The sequence below is a fragment of the Artemia sp. Qi Xiang Cuo genome, chromosome 13 (assembly GCF_049724085.1).
Source record: "Artemia sp. Qi Xiang Cuo chromosome 13, ASM4972408v1, whole genome shotgun sequence".
Lineage (NCBI taxonomy): Eukaryota > Metazoa > Arthropoda > Branchiopoda > Anostraca > Artemiidae > Artemia > Artemia sp. Qi Xiang Cuo.
In genome coordinates this window covers 24,149,188-24,168,775 of record NC_142806.1, presented here as the reverse complement: position 1 = coordinate 24,168,775, position 19,588 = coordinate 24,149,188, and the positions used below count along the sequence as shown (strand labels likewise).

At 34.0% G+C, this 19,588-nt stretch overlaps 1 protein-coding gene across 2 annotated transcripts in view; it reads left to right on the top strand.

Annotated features, from left to right (window-relative positions):
* The first annotated feature begins 947 nt into the window (after positions 1-947).
* Positions 948-19,588, top strand: part of LOC148945100 (diacylglycerol kinase theta) — a 201,028-nt gene continuing 182,387 nt past the window's right edge. For both annotated transcript variants that reach the window (XM_089099201.1, XM_089099202.1), the window contains exons 1-3: positions 948-1,191; positions 3,553-3,632; positions 19,476-19,581. In XM_089099201.1, coding sequence (XP_088955327.1) covers positions 1,044-1,191; positions 3,553-3,632; positions 19,476-19,581 — 334 coding nt within the window. In that variant the 5' untranslated portion in view covers positions 948-1,043. The remainder of the gene's footprint in view (positions 1,192-3,552; positions 3,633-19,475; positions 19,582-19,588) is intronic.

The following is a 19,588-nucleotide window of genomic DNA, read 5'->3' as shown; positions in this document are numbered from 1 at the left end:
GAAAAAGCAGAAAGTTGAAAAAGCAGTTGAAAAAGGGTAGATTGCTAAAAAAGCAGTTGATAAAAGGTAAATGGTTGAAAAAGAAAAGTCAAACAGGAAGCAATTATTCATTATGTCTTGGAAAGATTTAGTTCTAATCTAAGAAGATTGAAGCGGAAGCTTATTGATAATTTTTCGTAATTACTTATCAATTTCATAGGTATGATAAAACTTGCTGGCAAAACAAGGTTTTGTGAAATGACAATATAACTTCAGCTTCCTCCCCCCGCCCTTTATCACTGAATTGGTTGCCCCCCTCCCCCCTTGATAAGAAGCTAAGCATGCCCATGATATTGATCCTTACTATATTGTTAATTTGATCTCTAATTTGATCTTAAGTTAATAATTGATAACTAAGTAGTTGCTGTACTGCCTAAAAATTAATTGTTTAGTTTTCCTTGATTAAATATATGACTATGGGGGTGTTTGTTTTTTGAAGACAATGTGATTATTTATCACTTCTTTTGATTTTAATTTTATTTATTAATAAACTATGAAATACACCAATGCTTTAGTTTGTTTTTCACAATTTCGTGGGGGGAAGAGGTAAAATGTAAATTTTCATGTGATAAGACTTTAGCAACAAATTTGCTATAGCCACCTTCCCTTATTTTTACATTTCGGTTTACTATAAATGATGGTTAACATCCCCGAATTAACGTCAAATTCCACTGCTTTTACATTTGACAATCATCTACAAACACGTTTTCAATTTTCGGATGATATTGCTGCAACTGAAACCATGATCATGACACTATGATGGTGTGCAGCATAGTCTTTAAAATTCAGGCGTGGAGAAAACGTTTACGTACAATTTGAATTGGATCAAACGAAGTTTATAGAAAACGCTTCTCAAGTTAGCGCAGGCGCTGAGTTTAAACACTAAGTAACCTGGGTGAAGTCAAGAACTGGGGCTTATTCAAATGAAATGAAAAAGTGATAAATTTGATCAGGATATATTTCACCACTGGTGTAACAATGGATTTGTATAAAAGTTCTTGAAAATGGCTTCCATCTCAGATGATTCAGGATGTGCAATTGCAAATAATCATGGTCATTATTTTGTAAAGAAAACATTCCATAAACCTAGCTGTTGTCATCATTGTGCTGAATTGCTGTGGGGATTGATTGGGCAGGGATTTACTTGTGAAGGTATTCTGCACTTTCTATAAAATTGCACTTAGCAGGTTTGGTAGGCTAATAACCTGTTTTAGGTACAGCACTAGCCTAGATGTCAGGTCTTTCCCTAGGTCTATGTTTATTTTTAAACCAGGGTAAAATTGTAGACAAGCTATCTTTGGTAATTTTTTTGCAGTTCATATTACTGACTTACAAATAAAGTGAACATACCACTCAATGCCTCTTTTGGTAAAATTCTACTTTGGCTACTTTTGGCTGCCTTGGAAAGGGGTTAGATTATGAAATAAAACTTTCAGGAGTAAATTTCTACCAAATCATATTAGCCTATTGACTTATGAATAAAGTGAATAGCCTATACCATTCAATGCCTTTTTTATGCTGGTTACAAATATAGTAATCATTTCTATTGGAAATGAATTTCAGCCCCCCTATATATGCCAATTCAGGGTATATATTTCTACATTAGGGGGGGGGGCAAATTTTGTTTCTGATGTAAATGGGAGGTAAGTTTAAACTTTACCCCCCCCCCTAATGTAGAAATATATACTGTGAATTGGCATGTATAGGAGGGGGGCTGAAATTCATTTCCGATAGAAATGATTATAAGCCTATATTTGTAATCAGCATAAAAAAAGGCATTGAATGGTGTATTCACTTTATTCCTAACTCAATAATAGGATTTGGTAGAAATTTACCCTTTTGGGGATGGGTTTACAGGCTAAATTATGGGTAAATATATACCAAATCATATTATTGAGTTAGGAATAAAGTGAATACACCTTTGACGCCTCTTTTTATGCTGATTACAAATAAAATAATTATTTCTATTGAAAATGAATTTCAACCCACCCCTATATATGCCAATTTGGGGTGTATATTTCTACATTGGGGGGGGGGGGTGTTGGCAAATTTTGTTTTTGAATGTAAATGGGAGGTACAGTAAGTTTAAACTTAAAATTCATTTCTGATAGAAATGATTATTATATTTGTAATCAGCATAAAAAAGGGCATTGAATGGTGTATTCACTTTATTTCTAACTCAATAATATGATTTGGTATATATTTACCAAATTATGTCCTAAGAAGGTATTTTGAAGTACCTACCTCCACTCCTTCTCCCTCTATAGGGTTTTCCCAGGGGTGATTGTATTGAGATATTGGTCCTAGAATATTGGGAGAGGGCTCTTTCAAACAGAAATTAAAAGTTATAGGGCCCTTTTTAAGTGACCAAAAATTTTGAAGGGAAACTAAGTCCCCCAGCCCCTTTTTTCCCAAAATCATTTGATACAAATTTTGAGATAGCCAATTTGTTTATCATAGTTGAAACGCCCAATTACTAGGCTATGCCTTTGGATATGACATGACCCCCACAGCTCCAGGGAAAAGGTTTTAAAATTTGCCCATTGTTTACACATAGTATTTGTTATTGGGAAGTATGGGTACATTTTTAATGGAGGAAGAATTTTATGCTGGGAATTCTTCCAAGGGGGTCTTTTCCATGGCAAGGGAAGTTTCCAGGGGGCGAAATTATCTGGGGAATTCCCCAGAATTCCTATATATCTTGCTTTCTCTTTTCCAGCTCAATTTGACGTGTCAAGTTGTTATGGGTAATTGTCCAGGTTAAATTTTTATGGGGATTGAATTGGAGGATATTTCCGTTGAAAGGGGGGTTCTCCATGGAGGTGGAGTCAGAGTTCTTGGCATTATTTAAAAAATGTTCATAAATTAAATAAAAAAGCAAGTTTTTCTTACTGAAAGTAAGAAACAAGATTAAAACGAACTGAAATTATTGTGTATATATGAATGGGTTTCCGCCTCCTCAACACAATACTCTTTATGCTAAAGTTTTAATTTTGTCCCAATTCCTTTAGAAGGACTCTTGCAACACAAGGATCATTTAAAATAGAGCAATAACAAACTTTTTTAGAAGTACTAAAAAAATTTAGCATAAAGAGTGAGGTATTGGGGAGAGGGTAACCCCCTTCATATAGCCTATGTAATAATTTCTTTTTGTTTCAAGTCATAATATTGCTCCTTACTTTCAATTGGAGAAATTTGTTTTTTGTTAAGTTATGCCTATGCCAGGAACAAATAGGGGAAGCTATTACAAAATCTGGCACCCCTTTAGGGATTTATAAATAAAGTATGTTTATGGTAAAGTACAAGCGTTACACTTAACAAGTTGCTGGTTAAGAATTTGTTGCTGTCTTTTTTAGATTACATCTAGGGGATGTAAGCTAGTGTTAAGCAGGTAAGTTGAACAAGGAATGCTTCAATGCATTATTAGGGTACTCATTTTAAGATTGACATGCTATAGAAAGTTAAACATATTATTGTAGATGTATTTGTTTTACTAATGACTCTGTTTTTCAGTTTGCAACTTCATTATCCATGAAAGATGTTTACGTTCAGTAGTCTCACCTTGCACAAGTATTTCATCTGCTCTTGTAGAGGTAAGTTTTTTACTATTTTCTTAAACTGAATACAACCACTGTATTGCCAAAATCACATGGCATTTGTTACATTCTAATTTGGTTAGAAATTATGCCTTCTGTACAGGCTTATTACAGTCTGAATAAAATAATAGAATGCGCATTTTTAATGGTCAATGAATTGCTCCCCATCTGTTCCCGCGAGTAAAGAGAGAGTTGATTTGCTTAGAAAAGGTAGGCACACAAGTATGTAAAACAGACTATTTGAATGAACGAATGCATTTAATACCCATCAATAAGAAACAGATGGAGTGCAAGAACAGAACAAAAAAACAAAACAAAAACACACACACACAAGACACTAATTCTTCTAACACAAGCAAAACAAAAAGACAATAACCAGAAACAATGGCCGACTTCTGCTTTAAAACCTTGGCCCATGGGTAAGACTTACTTATAAGATGCTTAAGTCTTGTGGTTACGGTTCTAACTTGTGGCCTTGTTAACAGAAGTTTGAATCTTGGGTAGAACATTCTTAATAAAAGAAAACCTCCAAAATTATCTTAAAAAAGGCAATTCATTTCCAATGATCATCTCTTCCTGAATATTACAGTCAAAGAAGCAAAAAATAATAAAAGACAAATGTTTGTAAATTATTTTAACTGCATATATTAAATCCTTTTATAATTTTATAGATAATTGAATTTTGATTTGCAACTTCTCAAAGATGCCAATTAATTTACTGAAAACAATCCTTATTTTGAGCATAGTGTCAAAAAATAGCACCATTATAGCCAAAATGAATGAAGCAAAAAATGCATGTTGATTGACACTTCAATATATATATATATATATATATATATATATATATATATATATATATATATATATATATATATATATATATATATATATATATATATATATATATATATATATATATATATATATATATATATATATATATATATATATATATATATATATATATATATATATATATATATATATATATATATATATATATATATATATATATATATATATATATATATATATATATATATATATATATATATATATATATATATATATATATATATATATATATATATATATATATATATATATATATATATATATATATATATATATATATATATATATATATATATATATATATATATATATATGTATATGTATATATGTATATATATATATATTTGCACTCTCCAGATTTACTTCAATTGTAAGACCAGAAGTAGTAATAGTATTAGCCCTGAACGTTTCAACTTAATACCACCAGTTTATTCTTGAGACGTATTGGACTGTACGAACGATCTTATTTGAATAATAGGGAAAAAAACAGAGCTAGATAACATTTGTGAATTCGATCGTATGAAGATCGAGAAAAAGGGTTAAAGTGATTAGCAGTTAAGGTAACCCTGAAGAGCATGTTAATTCATACCTTATTTATTATAAATTTGGAACAATATCAATCTATGGAAATGGTTAACGATGATAAAATGGTCCTATGACTTGACCTGGCATTACTTCTTTGTAGTCCCCGAAGCCGCGCCACGCCGAAATGACGGCGGCGAATGTGTGATTCAGTATTGGCGGCGGTGCGGCGCCCGAAATTTTTTTGGCGGCGCGCCGCCGATTTTAGACCGGCGGTGCGCTACGGCGTGCCGATTTTTCTAATTAAAAATAATAATAAATATTCCACTTCACCAAGCACGTTCAACCTCGATTTTAGTAAGGATTTTTAAATGGTTGGCTAAAAACATACAAGAACAATATGACATAACAAGAATTTTTTGGGCCGCGTGGAAAGTGTTTATGTTGACCGTCAATCAGACCAAGTAGAATTCTCATTTTTAGCCACTAGACCCAGGGAAACCTATGTTGTGTTTATGTTTAACATCGTATTGTTCCTATAAAATCCCGTGTTTAGTCATTTCCTTCTTGTTAATGATTTGGGCTAATGTGTGTATAACTTTCAAAGTTTGAAGTTCAAACAACTCCTGTTTATCAAATACATACAAAAAGGAAGTGAAAAAAAACAACAAATAACAACATCGAAAAAACACTTTATACAAATCAGATATCATGGCTTAACAACACCAACAATTTTAAATCAGCGGTTACATCACTTCAGTTGCAATTGATGTAACAAATTCAGTTTGTTCACTCTGCCTGGAGCCATTGATCTTTTTGCAGTCACTATCAGTCCTGTCGTGCTAAAAAGCCGTTTAGCTGGGGCACATGTGGCTGATACAGCCAGAACTTGACGAGCGTAAACTGCCACTCGCGGGATCTGATACTAGTACTGGACCTTGGGGTCCCTCAGAATGCCGCAAATGGGTTTCTTCTTTGTATCTGCTGAAATAAGTTGTTTTGTAAGGGAAAACAAACCTGCACCTTCACTATTGGGCTCCTGCGCACTACACTACAGGAGGAACTAAACTGCACCATTACCCTCTTTTCCTATCAACACGGAATAACCCTCCGAAATTCTTTTCTGAAAGAAGTGGTCAATATATAACGTTTTAAGTCAAAGTTTAAGGCTACTTCAATTTCAGTGTGCTCTGCTAACTGTGCAAAAAAATGTAATTCAATTCTATATATATATATATTTTTCTATATTAGCTCTAGATAATATACCAAGCGGGAAACTACCGCAAATCAGCATCGATCAATAAATGAAACCCAAAACGAACAAAAATAACAATAAATAACTGAGTCAAACTCAAAACGAGCAGAAATTAACATAAGTTGGGCTCAAAACCCCTATGCCTTCCCAAGGCCAGAACATAATTTTCACTTTACTGAAAAAATATAAATGTTTTTACTTCTATAACTGTAATAAATCAAATAATATTAAAATTTTGATTACTAAATATCAGTATATGTATATTAAACTGACAATGCATATTCATTTGTATTTTTGTCAGTAAAGTACAAATTATGTTCTGGCCTTGGGAACGCATAGGGGTTTTGAGCCCAACTCATGTTAATTTCTGCTCGTTTTGAGTTTGACTTGGTTATTTATTGTAATTTCTGTTCGTTTTTGGTTTCATTTATTTATCGATGCTGATTTGTCGTAGTTTCACGCTTGGTAGATTATTTGATTTAATTTTTGCTCATTTTTGGTTTAATGGAGTTGTTTACTTTTCTTTGAAAAAAACTTATTTTTTGGAAACAGTTTTTTTAATTAATTTCTGTTCGTTTTATATTGACATTGTCTTTTCAGGGAAAAAGAAAATCATACTTTAAATCTTTTCTTTTTTTTAAGAATTTATAGTTTGGCCTGCTATTTGTATGCTGGAAATCAATTTTCAGCAAAATTTAACAACATAGACCCTTATAAAAATCTGGACACAAATAATAGTGTTTAATTTAGTTTCATAACTCCTCTAGTTGACCTGAAATGGAAAACTTGATAACATTCGCAAACAAATTTGTTTACTTTCTTTGATAGCTTGGATAAACTTACGCTATTTTGATTCGGTCAAATTTTAAGAGCAGAAGAAGCTCTGAAAGTTTTAGCATAATACCATCTGTCGCTATTGGGATACTGCTGAGATGCTTTATTGGTATTTAGAATAAACACTGTGAATTTTTATTTAATATTAAGGAAAAATTTAATTTTAAAACAAAATGGAAATGGGGAGGTTGGGCTGGGTAGGGGGATTAGTTTCCCTCCAATCACTTTCGACTATTAAAAAGGACATCAGCCTTTTCTATTTTCAATCGACTGAGCCCTTTTCGAAGTTCCTGCGACAACTCCTTCGATACGAAGTGCCCTGGTCTAAACAACAACAACAACAAAAAAATGATACATTATACCCACATCGATCTCTACTATAAAAATGTCAAGCCTTCCAATCACTTACGATTATTAAAAAGGGCACTAGGCTTTTCGATTTCCAAACTAATGATCCCCTTTTTGAGTTTCTACGACAACGCTTTCTATAAACACCGTATATGCCCCCCAGGGCATAAATTACAACCCTTACCCTAAGGGCTGTGAGGATGGTTGTCATCCTCTAAGACCTTAATTTCCAGAACTTTCAACTACGTTAAACAAAATGGCTATCTCAAAATTTTGATTGTATGTGTTTCGGGAAATGGTGGGCGTGGAAGGGGTGTTAGTTGCCTTCCAATCATTTTCGACTATTAGAAAGGGCACAAGCCACTCCAATCTCCCAATTGAATCATCATCTCCCAATTCAATTGAATGAGCCCTTTTCGAAGTTTCTACGACAACTTCTTCGATATGAAATGCCCTGGTCTAAAGGAAAAAATAATAAATAATACATTGTGCCAACATCGTTCTTTAATACCTCCAGGACATAACTACAAAACCCTTGCCCTAAGGGTTGTGGGGGAGTAACCTCCTCAAATAACATATTTTCTCTGTGGAAATCAGTTACTCTGAACAAAATGGCTATCTCGAAATGTTGATTGGATATGTTCGGGGAAAGGGTGGGCGTGAAAGGGAGGTTAGTTGCCTTCCAATCACTTTCGACTATTAAAAAGGGTACTAGTTAGTCCAATTTCCAATCAAATGAGCCCTTTTTGAAGTTTCTATAACAACTCCTTCGATACGAATTGCCCTGGTATGGAAAAAAAAAATACATTGTGCCAACATTGTTCTTTACTTAGACATCTCGATTGCGCTGCCTATGACAACATCCTGAATTGCCTAATGCTCCTATACCTACCTCTTTTCATCCGAAAAATCAGAAAGAAAAATGAACAGAATTTTAATGTGGAAGGTAGAATTTTTGTTTCAAGAAAAATTTCTTCTTCTCCTTTCGATGAACCGATATATATGGCAAGCCCATGATGACAGCATTTGTTTTTAAGAAACAGCTTAGCCGGGCTGAAAGTTGAAGCCCGGAGGTCGAGACTGATAACCAAAAACGAGAGAAAAAAACGGCGGCTGAGTAGTGCCGCCACCGCCGATAGACTCAGCGGCGGCGTCAGCGCGCTGATGTACGCGCGGCGGCGCGCCGCCGTTTTTTTCGGTGGCGCGCCGCCGATTTTCGGCGCGGCTTCGGGGTCTACTTCTTTGATGTGTTCTGTATAATACACAAGTGGAGTTTGAACAGTGTTGTCAGTTTAAAATTGAGTCTAACGTTATAGTATACTAAAAAGTTGATACTAAGAGAGATGCAGATGACAAGAAAAGAATTTTAATAATGAAATTCAGAACAAACCTTAGAAATCCTTGCAAATCAAGTAGTAAGATGTATGTGACTACGAACCATCAAGGATCATAAGCACCAACGACCCTAACCAGCAGAGACATCAACCCCCCAAAAATTCCCTGTCCCCAAACTCGGAGGGTGCCCCCTCCCCCCAAATTTTAAGCCCCTTCCCCATTTTGTTGTTTTTGGATTTTTATTTAATTTTTTTTATTATTTTTTTTAACATGATATATTTTTTCAACTTTTTTTTTACATTTCTTCAAATGAGATGAAACATACTTAAAAAAAAATCAAATTTAATATTTTCCAAACTCAAAATGAGAATGTATAGACATGTTAGTCATGACCTTTACTATTAGAAAAATAATGTTTGTAGCAGCACTTTTTTTTGCTGGACTAGAAAATTTTTGGACTTCGAAATTATACAACTTTTTTTTACGCATCTTAAAATGACATAAAATAGGCTTACGGATCTAACAATTGTACTCTATGCTTGCTCAGAGACACGATGCGGCTTTCCCACTGATACTTTATGGCGGGTTATCAACACTACCTAGTTTATTGCATGCATTAAATTATTATTTTTCTACGCGATGGAACGATTAACACATAAGTCACTGACGCCTATATTTTTTCAATTTTATCCCATGTATCCCATATGTTCGAGAAAGGGTTGTTGATATAGAATTTAATCAATCCGATACTTAGATTTTGTCAATTTTATCCAATAAACCCGACAAATGATGTTGATAATGCATTTAGAAGATGTTGATAAAGCATTTATTCACTCTGATACTTAGATTTTATCAATTTTATCCCATGTATCCGAGAAATAGATGTTGATATAGAATTTAATCAATCTGATACTTAGATTTTGTCAATTTTATCCGATATACCCGATAAATGATGTTAATAAAGCATTTATTCACTCTGATACTTAGATTTTATCAATTTTATCCCATGTATCCGAGAAAGGAATGTTGATATAGAATTTAATCACTCTGATACTTAGATTTTATCCGAGATATCCAACAAAGGATGCTGATAAAGCATTTAATCACTCTGATACTTACATTTTGTGAATTTTTCCGTCATATCTGACAAATGATATGGATAAAGCATTTATTCAATCTGATACTTAGATTTTGTCAATTTTATCCAGCATATCTGACAAAGGATGCACATTTTGAATCCGTTCCGTAAAATAGTTTACCATGTTCTCTAAATTATTCACTCTGACACTGAGATTTTGTCAATTTTAACTGATATATCTGAAAAATGATGTTGATAATCAATTTATTCAATCTGGTACTTAGATTTTGTCAGTTTTATCTGATATATTCGACAAAGGATGCTGATAAAGCATTTATTCACTCTGACGCTTAGATTTTTTCAATTTTATCCCATGTATTCGAGAAAGGGTTGTTGATATAGAATTTAATCAATCCGATACTTAGATTTTGTCAATTTTATCCCATGTATTCGAGAAATGGTTGTTGATATAGAATTTAATCAATCTGATACTTAGATTTTGTCAATTTTATCCAATATACCCGACAAATGATGTTGATAATGCATTTAGAGGATGTTGTACGTAGATTTTATCAATTTTATCCCATGTATCCGAGAAATAGATGTTGATATAGAATTTAATCAATCTGATACTTAGATTTTGTCAATTTTATCCGATATACCCGATAAATGATGTTAATAAAGCATTTATTCACTCTAATACTTATATTTTATCAATTTTATCCCATGTATCCGAAAAAGGGATGTTGATATAAAATATAATCACTCTGATACTTAGATTTTATCTGAGATATCCATCAAAGGATGCTGATAAAGCATTTATTCACTCTAATACTTATATTTTATCAATTTTATCCCATGTATCCGAAAAAGGGATGTTGATATAAAATATAATCACTCTGATTCTTAGATTTTATCTGAGATATCCAACAAAGGATGCTGATAAAGCATTTAATCACTCTGATACTTAGATTTTGTCAATTTTATCCGTCATGTCCGATAAATGATGTTGATAAAGCATTTATTCAATCTAATACTTAGATTTTGTCAATTTTATCCAGCATATCTGACAAAGGATGCATATTTTGAATCTGTTCCATAAAATAGTTTACCGTGTTCTCTCTTGATATTGTAGTTATTGTCTTCTCTTAGTTCGTAATCATTAGAATAATCATTATTCCATTTTGAGCCATACACAATTTTTACTGGTGTGTCATCAACAAGCTCAATATGCTTTTCGTCTTTGGTATTATTTGGTTCATTGACTGTTTGATCAATGGTAGTAACGTTTGCTGGTACTTTGTTTTTCATCGATTCAGCTTTATATTCCATAGTGATATTTTCTACCAATGCCCTTTTTATTTTTCTGGCAATTTCACTGTTTATTATCACATTATTTTTACACATGTAACAGTTTCGGCACGTAGACAACATATGGCTTATGGTATTAGTAGAAGAGTAGGCCTTTCTCTTTTTGATCTTCCGTTGTATGCTAATAGCTGAAATCTGACGATAGGATGTATCAGCAGGTAATGTGTTACCTGCAACAGTAGCAAGGAGTTGTCATCTAACATCAACGATTATTTTTATGTTGGCATTCTCTTTCAGTGAAATCATCTCTGGAGATCTCAATCTTGAACATCCACCAACATAAGAGTTGAATGTTTTCGGTACTCCAAAGAAATTTAATTCCTTACTGTCATGACATTGCATGCATACATTTCCGATAGTGCTACCACTTATACTTGTTTCATAGTTTAAATACGTCTCCTTGTCGGCATTCAATGCTACAATAACATTGTTATGTGAACACACTTTATTGAAATGCTCCATCTTCACTTTTTTTAAGATATGACTTGTGTTTATCGTTCCATCGCGTAGAAAAATAATGATTTAATACATGCAATAAACTAGGTAGTGTAGATAACTCGCCATAAAGTACCATTGGGAAAGCCGCATCGTGTCATTGAGCAAGCATAGAGTACAATTATTATAGCCGTAAGCATATTTTATGTCATTTTAAGATACTTAAAAAAATTGAATAATTTCGAACTCCAAAATTTTTTTAGTCCAATAAAAAAAAGTGCTACTACAAACGTTATTTTTCTAATAGTAAAGGTCATGACTAACATGTCTATACCGTTCTCATTTTGAGTTTGGAAAATATCAAATGTGATTTTTGTTTTAAGTATGTTTCATCTCATTCGAAGACATGTAAAAAAGTTGAAAAAATATATAATGTTAAAAAAAATAAAAAAGTAAAAAAATTCAAAAAAATTGGGGGAGGGGGCCAAAAAGTTGGAGGGGAGGTGGCGCCCTTCAAGTTTGGGGATAGGGAACCTTTGGGGGGTTGATTTCTCTGCTGGTTAGGGTCGTTGATGCTTATGATCCTTGATGGTTCGTACTCAAATACACCTTATTACTTTATTTTCATGTATTTCTAAGGTTTGTTCTGAGTTTCATTATTAAAATGCTTTTCACGCCATCTGCATCTCTCTTAGTATCAACTTTTTAGTATACTATAACGTTAGACTCTTGTGTATTATACAGAACACATCGAAGAAGTAAAGCTAGGTCAAGTCATAAGACCATTTTATCATCGGTAATCATTTCCATAGATTAATATTGTTCCAAATTTATAATAAATAAGCTATGAATTAACTAGCTCTTCAGGGTTACATTAACTGCTAATCACTTTAACCCTTTTTCTCCATCTTCATACGATCCAATTCGCAAATGTATCTAGCTCTGTTTTTTCCCTATTATTCAAATAAGATCGTTCTTACAGTCCAATTCGTGAATCCCTTATCCCCTTTTGCAAATGTCAATCAAACAATTCTGATTGTAGCATCCAATTTTTTAATTAGCAACGACGCATTAATAACAAACTACTCTCGAGTTAAGGCCATTGTCCAAAAATCAGAAAAAACAGTCTGATAGCACATTCTTCAAAGAAATGGAACAGGTGTGGGTATAAAAGGTTTGCTCGCTTTTTAAAATGTGCACGTCAAACTGTACTGTATATTTTAGTGAAATTCCTTGTGCAATTGATATCAATAGGTAAAACCAGTCTGATTGTGCTATACAATCTCAATTATACTCTCGAAACGTGTTTGACCACTTTATAGGTAAATGTTTGGTTGCTTTTTGCAATGTGCACGTGAAACTGTAGTGCATACCATGGGAGGGAGTACCCACTCTCTTTGAAAATGTGTATAGGTTCCATAGAAATGTTTTCCTATAGCTTAAAACAAATAGCGTGGTAATTCCTATACGTCTCGTAGAAGTAATTCCTATACGTCTCGTAGAATCCATTAGATGCATTCTACTATCATCGTAAAACACTTAAATGAAACACGACATTAGCCTAGTAATAGTACTTAATACTTGAAAAAATGGTCATTGAAATTTTTTAATGGCCATATACCTAGAAAGAATTGTTTTCTGACTTCAGACTGTCCAAATACTTTTGCCCCCCCCCCCCCCGTGGAAAAGAAAGTTTTCCAAATTTGAGAATTTTATTTGAGTTTTATTTTTTCTAATTTCCGTAGGGGGAAGGAATTTTGGTACTTGTGTATTATGGGCGATTCACTTGAGTTTACGCTTTGTAAAGCTCGAGAACAAAGCTGGTTTCTTCGTTAGTTTTTTTCAGCTTAGCGCGAGACAAGACAAACACAAGTGACTGAATGTATTGGGAATATATAGTTTGGGCTATATATTTGCACATAGGGGGGGGTAAAGTATTTGGATAATTTGAAGTCAGAAAACAATTCTTTTTAGGTAGTGGCGCTAAGTGGCGCATAATACACAAGTACCAAATTCCTTCCCCCTACGGAAATTAAAAAAATAAAACCCGTATAAAATTCTCAAATTTGGAAAGCCTTATTTTCCGCCTGGGGGTATTTTCCATGGAATAATCACCGGGGGGGGGGGGTAAACGACTAGACCCGGCAAAGAGAGACTAAGACAGAAGAAGAATTCCCTACAGGAATTCTGAAAACTTCCCTTTCCATGAAAATTCTCCCCGTCGGAAATCCCCCAGTAGAAAATTTGTCGCCCCCCACCCGAAAAATGTATGCATACTCCATAATAGCAAATACTGTACGTAAACAATAGGAATTTTTTATAACTTTAAAACTTTTCCCCTGGGGCTATTGGGGTCGTGTTATCTCCAAAGGCATAGTTATTCGGCCTTTAACTATGCTGAACAAAATGGCTATCCCAAAATTTTGATCGGCCAATTTTGAGAATGTAATGGGTGTGGCAGGGGGCCTAGTTGCCCTCCAATCTCCAATCTTGGTCACTTAAAAAGGGCATTAAAACTTTTTATTTCGGTTTGAATGAGCCCTCTCCAGGTATTCTGGGACCACTAGTTCGATACGATCACCCCTGGAAAAAAACAACTACCAATAAAAACACATCCGTGATCTTACTTCTGGAAGAAAAATTCCACATTTTTGCAGATAGGAGCTGGAAACCTCTACAGTAGGGTTCTTTGACACGCTGAATATGATGGCATGATTCTATGAATCACAGTTTCAAGATTCTATGAATTATTTTTTAGGGGGGGGGTGGTTTCCCTCTTTTTGCAAAAATCAGGCAATTTTTTTCAGACTCGCAGTTTTTGATGTGTAAGGCTAAACTTAATGATATTTATATATTTAGAATCAGCATAATAAGCCGATTCTTTTGATATATCTGTTGGTATCAAAATTCAGTTTTAGAGGACCACATTCGGCACCCTTTATTTGTCGTAGAGCAGCTTCATTAATTTTAGTCTTCCACTAAATAAAGTCCCAAAATGCCTTCATTGAGCTTTTTAGACTTGGACGGGGGGTAGTTTAAATAGTAAATCATGGAATCATCATCAAATCTGACACTATTAATAAAAAAATTCACGTATCCTGAAAAAACGGTCTGTAACAAAAAAAGCGGAAAGAAACTTCCCATCTCACCGGGGGAGTGGATTGCTTGATTCCTCAAAAGTACATTTCGCAGCCGAATTTTTTAACTTTTCGTGAGCATTCGGATAAATTTAGAAGGGAGTCTGGGGGGGGGGGGAAGAAGTTAAAATGAGTATCTAATCTTTCTTCATTTCGATTAAGCCTCAATGTAGATGCTGCGGGATGAAAGATCCTTTTTAAGGAGTATCAGCTATTATGAATTAGGGCTTGTGAGTCATTGCGCAGTTGAGGGGAGGGTGGTACATGGCACCTCAAAAAGTACATTTTCTAAATTCTTGTGAAGATTCAGGTAAATATATTAGAGGGTCTTAGGGGTAGAAGTATAAATTAATCTTTAAACTCCTCATTTTTTTATTAAGGCTCAATATAGGTGCTGCAGGGTCATAACTATCTTCTTATTGCTGATTTCATTGCTGTTGTTTTTGTTTTGTTTAAACGTCATTAAAACAAAACGTTCATAAAACAAAAACACTCAACAAAACAAAATTCATTTAAACGTCATTTTTGTGAGTTTTGTATTGCAATTTTGTTTTTTTCTTTAGGCTGAAATTCAGTATTAAAGGGCCATCAATTTTGTCAATATATCAACTGTCTCTAAAGTAGTTGTCATGGAAACTCGAGTCTCATCGATCCAAGTATCTCGTTTGGAGACAGGATTCGATTCAGCAACTAGTTAAGCGATTGAGAGAAATGCTAAGAAACAAGATTATATTGAGGAAAATAAGGTCACGTCAAATTTGATTGTCGACCTTACTCCATCTGTATATTAATTTTAAGATAAAGTTTGTTAAAGAATAGTATGAGTAAAATTTAAAACCTAAAACGAAGAAGAATTATTGAGTTTATGACGGGGAGGCAGCGCCAATAAACCCTCCGCTCTTTTCGCCAGAGTTTAAGCGTTTAACTATAGCTTAACTGAAAGCATTTAGAGTTAAAAATTGTTGCCAGTTTGTGATTGCAAGTACTTATTTACGAATTGCCTTTCAAAACTTTCGCGCTGAAAATTTTAGGGTTTTAAGGTATATTTTTATTCTGAAACGAGTGATTTTGCGGCAATTCTGTAGCTGTAACATACAACAAAAAGAGTAGACATTCATATTATTGGATTCATTAGTCTCAGATCTATCCATTCACCGAGCCATAGTTATGATATTGCTTAAACTTTTTATAGGATAAGGATCTAAATATGCTCTAAAAATAGGAAATGTGTCCTTTTTTCAACCATTTCCAACGAATATCCAACATATTTTCCACCTAAAAAAAAACTATGTGCAACAAATTAAAAAAACTGTAGTCTGGTAGATGGATAAAATTCAATCTCAGCTGTGCAAAGACAGCAAAATCGTTGTCTTCCGTGAATATATTAAAACCGCAGGAGAGCAGCAAAATGAGACGCCAAAAATTGTACAGGTAACATAAACCTTAAAGCAAGTGCAAATGAATAAGCCCTTCTATTCTCGAGGCATTGCGAAAAAAAAGACAACGAAGAATTACATTGCTGTTTCGCTACAGCATCCGCTCTTTATCCATGGGGGAAAAAAGTCGAGCTTTAGCATTAAAAGGGTGGGTTTGAGAAGTGTGGTGGAAACCCCATCGTATGTAGGATAATTTCTCTTCGTGATTCCCATGCAACTATTCTAACTCTACCCGTCGTTCAACCCATTGAACCGAGCCCCCATAGTACTCAACCCCCATAAAATTCAAACTCCGATCAACTCAACGGCCTTGCATCTCAACCCTCATTCAACTCAAACATCGTGCAGTTTAACTCAACCCCGATTGAACCCGGGCCCCGCAACTCAATCCCATTCAGCTAACCTAAGATTAGGTTCAAACTTATTCATAAGCCAATTCGAATGACTATTGTGTCAAACAATCACGGATTGAATTGAAAAGGAATCGATTTAAATAGGATTTTGTTGCATGTAGCCTGAGGTAAATATTTGGAGCTAAGGGTGGGTTGAGTTGCATGGGGGTTGAGTAAATGAGGCTTGAATTGCACGAGAGCTGATGAGAATGACGGTCGAGTCGCGCAATGGTTGAGGCCAATGGGGTTGAGTTAAACGGCGTTTGAATTACATGCAATTTAAAAATTTATTGTTTGCTAGTTTTTAAAAATAATATTTAGGTTATTTCAGTTTAGTTTGCCTCCAGAAACATTGTTTTCGTATATTTCCAACTATCGCATTGGAATATCTATTCACGCTTTCAATCTCATATCATATTTGGCACGATGGACCTCGGGCGAAAAAGGTAAAGGGGCTTTGTTTCCGTTCAATCATTTTGAAATAATAAAAAGGTACTGAAATTCCCAATCTCTGCTGAAAAATTGTCCACTTCCAACATGGCCATTACGATAAACAGATGCAACGGTTTATCGACCAATCCTCATAATCCTCATAAATTTGAGCAGTCCTCATAATCCTAATTTTAAAGGGATGTAGGGAGGAAACGGGCATAGGGCCTTTTAACCTTCAGGACCGCAACTGCTCTGAATAGTCGCTTTCAAAGCTATTCAAGCTGTTCAAAAGAATATGTTGACCTACCTGTACCTCCAAAAGCTTATCAATTAGACCTGGGGCCTAGAGGCATTAGCTTAGTTTGACCATTCGTAGAGGAACATAGGCCTTAAATTGTTTCGGATAAAATTTCGTTGCGATCAAAATTTCAGCAAGGCTTTTTCAACTTTCTAATGCAATTCTCTAATATACTTTTTCGATTCAAACTAGATACCTGTATAGGTTGAGGTCGTTTGCATCAAATATCTTTCGAAAAACCTATTATACTCTTGACTAAAAATCAGTAAAATCATTCTTTGATGATTTGTTTTTGAATCATTACATTAATTAAATAAATACTTTAAGAAAACTTTTTGGAAAGAATAGTAAAGTGCGACATAAAAATCGAAACGAGCAGAAGAGAAGTCATGGAATAAGTCAAACTTAAAACGAGCACAGATTACTATGAATGAATAAATCAAACCTAAAAATTACAAAAATTAAAATGAAGAATCAAGTTAAAGTTAAAACAGGAATAAATTATAAAAAATAAATTTGGGGCTACAACCCCACTATATATTCTTAAGGCTAGAGTGTCATCTGCTCACAGTAGAAAGATAATATATTGTAGGGTGTTTTTATTTCGTTTTCCCCCGCTTAATTTGCTAGGAAAACTGCAAAATAACCCTAATCCAATTATTTTGCGATTATTTAGTTCACAAATCCTAATTGAAGCTGTATCAGTACAGTGCTAAATTGTTGACTAACTTCCAAATGATCACAAATTGGTTTAGTGTTTTTGTAGGGTGCTTAGTGACTCTTAGGCTACTAGAATAATAATATATTTCGTATTTGTGATTTTTTTTTTATAAAATAGAATTTTAACTGGTATACAAAAAGTAATTGATATTATGTTGGACAAAAAAGCCGAAAACATAAGAAAAAATATAAAGATGATTATAAAACCAAGAACGAGGGTGATTTTCAGCCATTCTGGCAAGGACCTCCGCCAAACTGTTCTCAGAGCTATAAAAAAAGCTATAAAAAAGTCAAATGTAAAAAAAATAAACTTTTTGAGTAAAATATAATGAGACAGAAAGAAGAATCTCTGTCTTGTTACAGCTTCCCAAAGGTTAGTTTTTTGCATGTTTTATTTTTTAGCTTTTTTTAGCGCTTTTTTTCTAGCGCTTGGCGGTGCTCCCTGCCGAAATATCTGCTTTGTTTTTTTTATTCCTTCTTTTCTACTGGCTGAAAACCCTCTCGTTCTCGGTTTTTAGATTACCTTTATATTTTTTCATTTATTCTTTTATTTTTTTTTCTGACCAGCGTGAAACAAAATGCTTTATTCAGTTTAACTGGAGATGGATAAAGGGAGGACGAGAGCAAAAACGTATTTCAGTCGAGTCAATCAAGCAAAAAAATAATGGTTCATCTGTACAGCTGCCTTTCGTCCAGTCTTGAAGCGGGTTTGCATTCTAAGTTGTGCTGCTCAGTCTTTTCTTATTCGTTCATAGTGTTAAAATCTTCTGACACCTTAAAAAACATTGAAACGTTCTGTACGCTATTCTACAGTTTAGGACCGTCAGTTTAGTTTTACACGTTTGAAGCTTAACCAAACTGTTTATATGTATATTTGTTAGGTTTTAAAAAGTTAAACATTTTTTTGAGGGAGGGGATCGAACTCGGTACCCCACTCCCCGGATACGGCCTTGCTTGGTGGTGAAAGATTTTGAACTGAGATTCCTCTGACATATGTAGACGTTACTACGCCCACACTATGATTGGCAGTTCGGAAGGCAACGAGGCAAACGGAAAAGTTAAGTAGAATGTATTGCACGGAGAAAGATTATCTCCTCTGAGTTGTTCGTCTTTGGTGGGCATTTCATGTCGCCATCTTTTGAGATTTTACTTGATCGTTATCGGAAATTTCTTTTCAAGAGGAACCTCTTGTATTCAGTTAGATTTCACAAATATCTGTAAACCTACACATCGAAAAACTCTTTCAAAGAGTTAGGTATGGTGCGACTATTTAAAAGTAATTGATTTTTATTCCTTCTTTTTATAACTAAGAGCTTAGTTACACAGGGATATTTGTATTTCAATTTTTTTTTTGTTATTACTGCTACAATTAATTTATAATTTCTATTCCAGAATCCGGTGGCCCATTGCTGGTCTGAACCAGGTCATGGAAGTAAGCGCCGGTTTTGCAATGTCTGTAGGAAAAGATTTGACGACTTGTTGTCTCTTAGATGTGAAAGTAATTT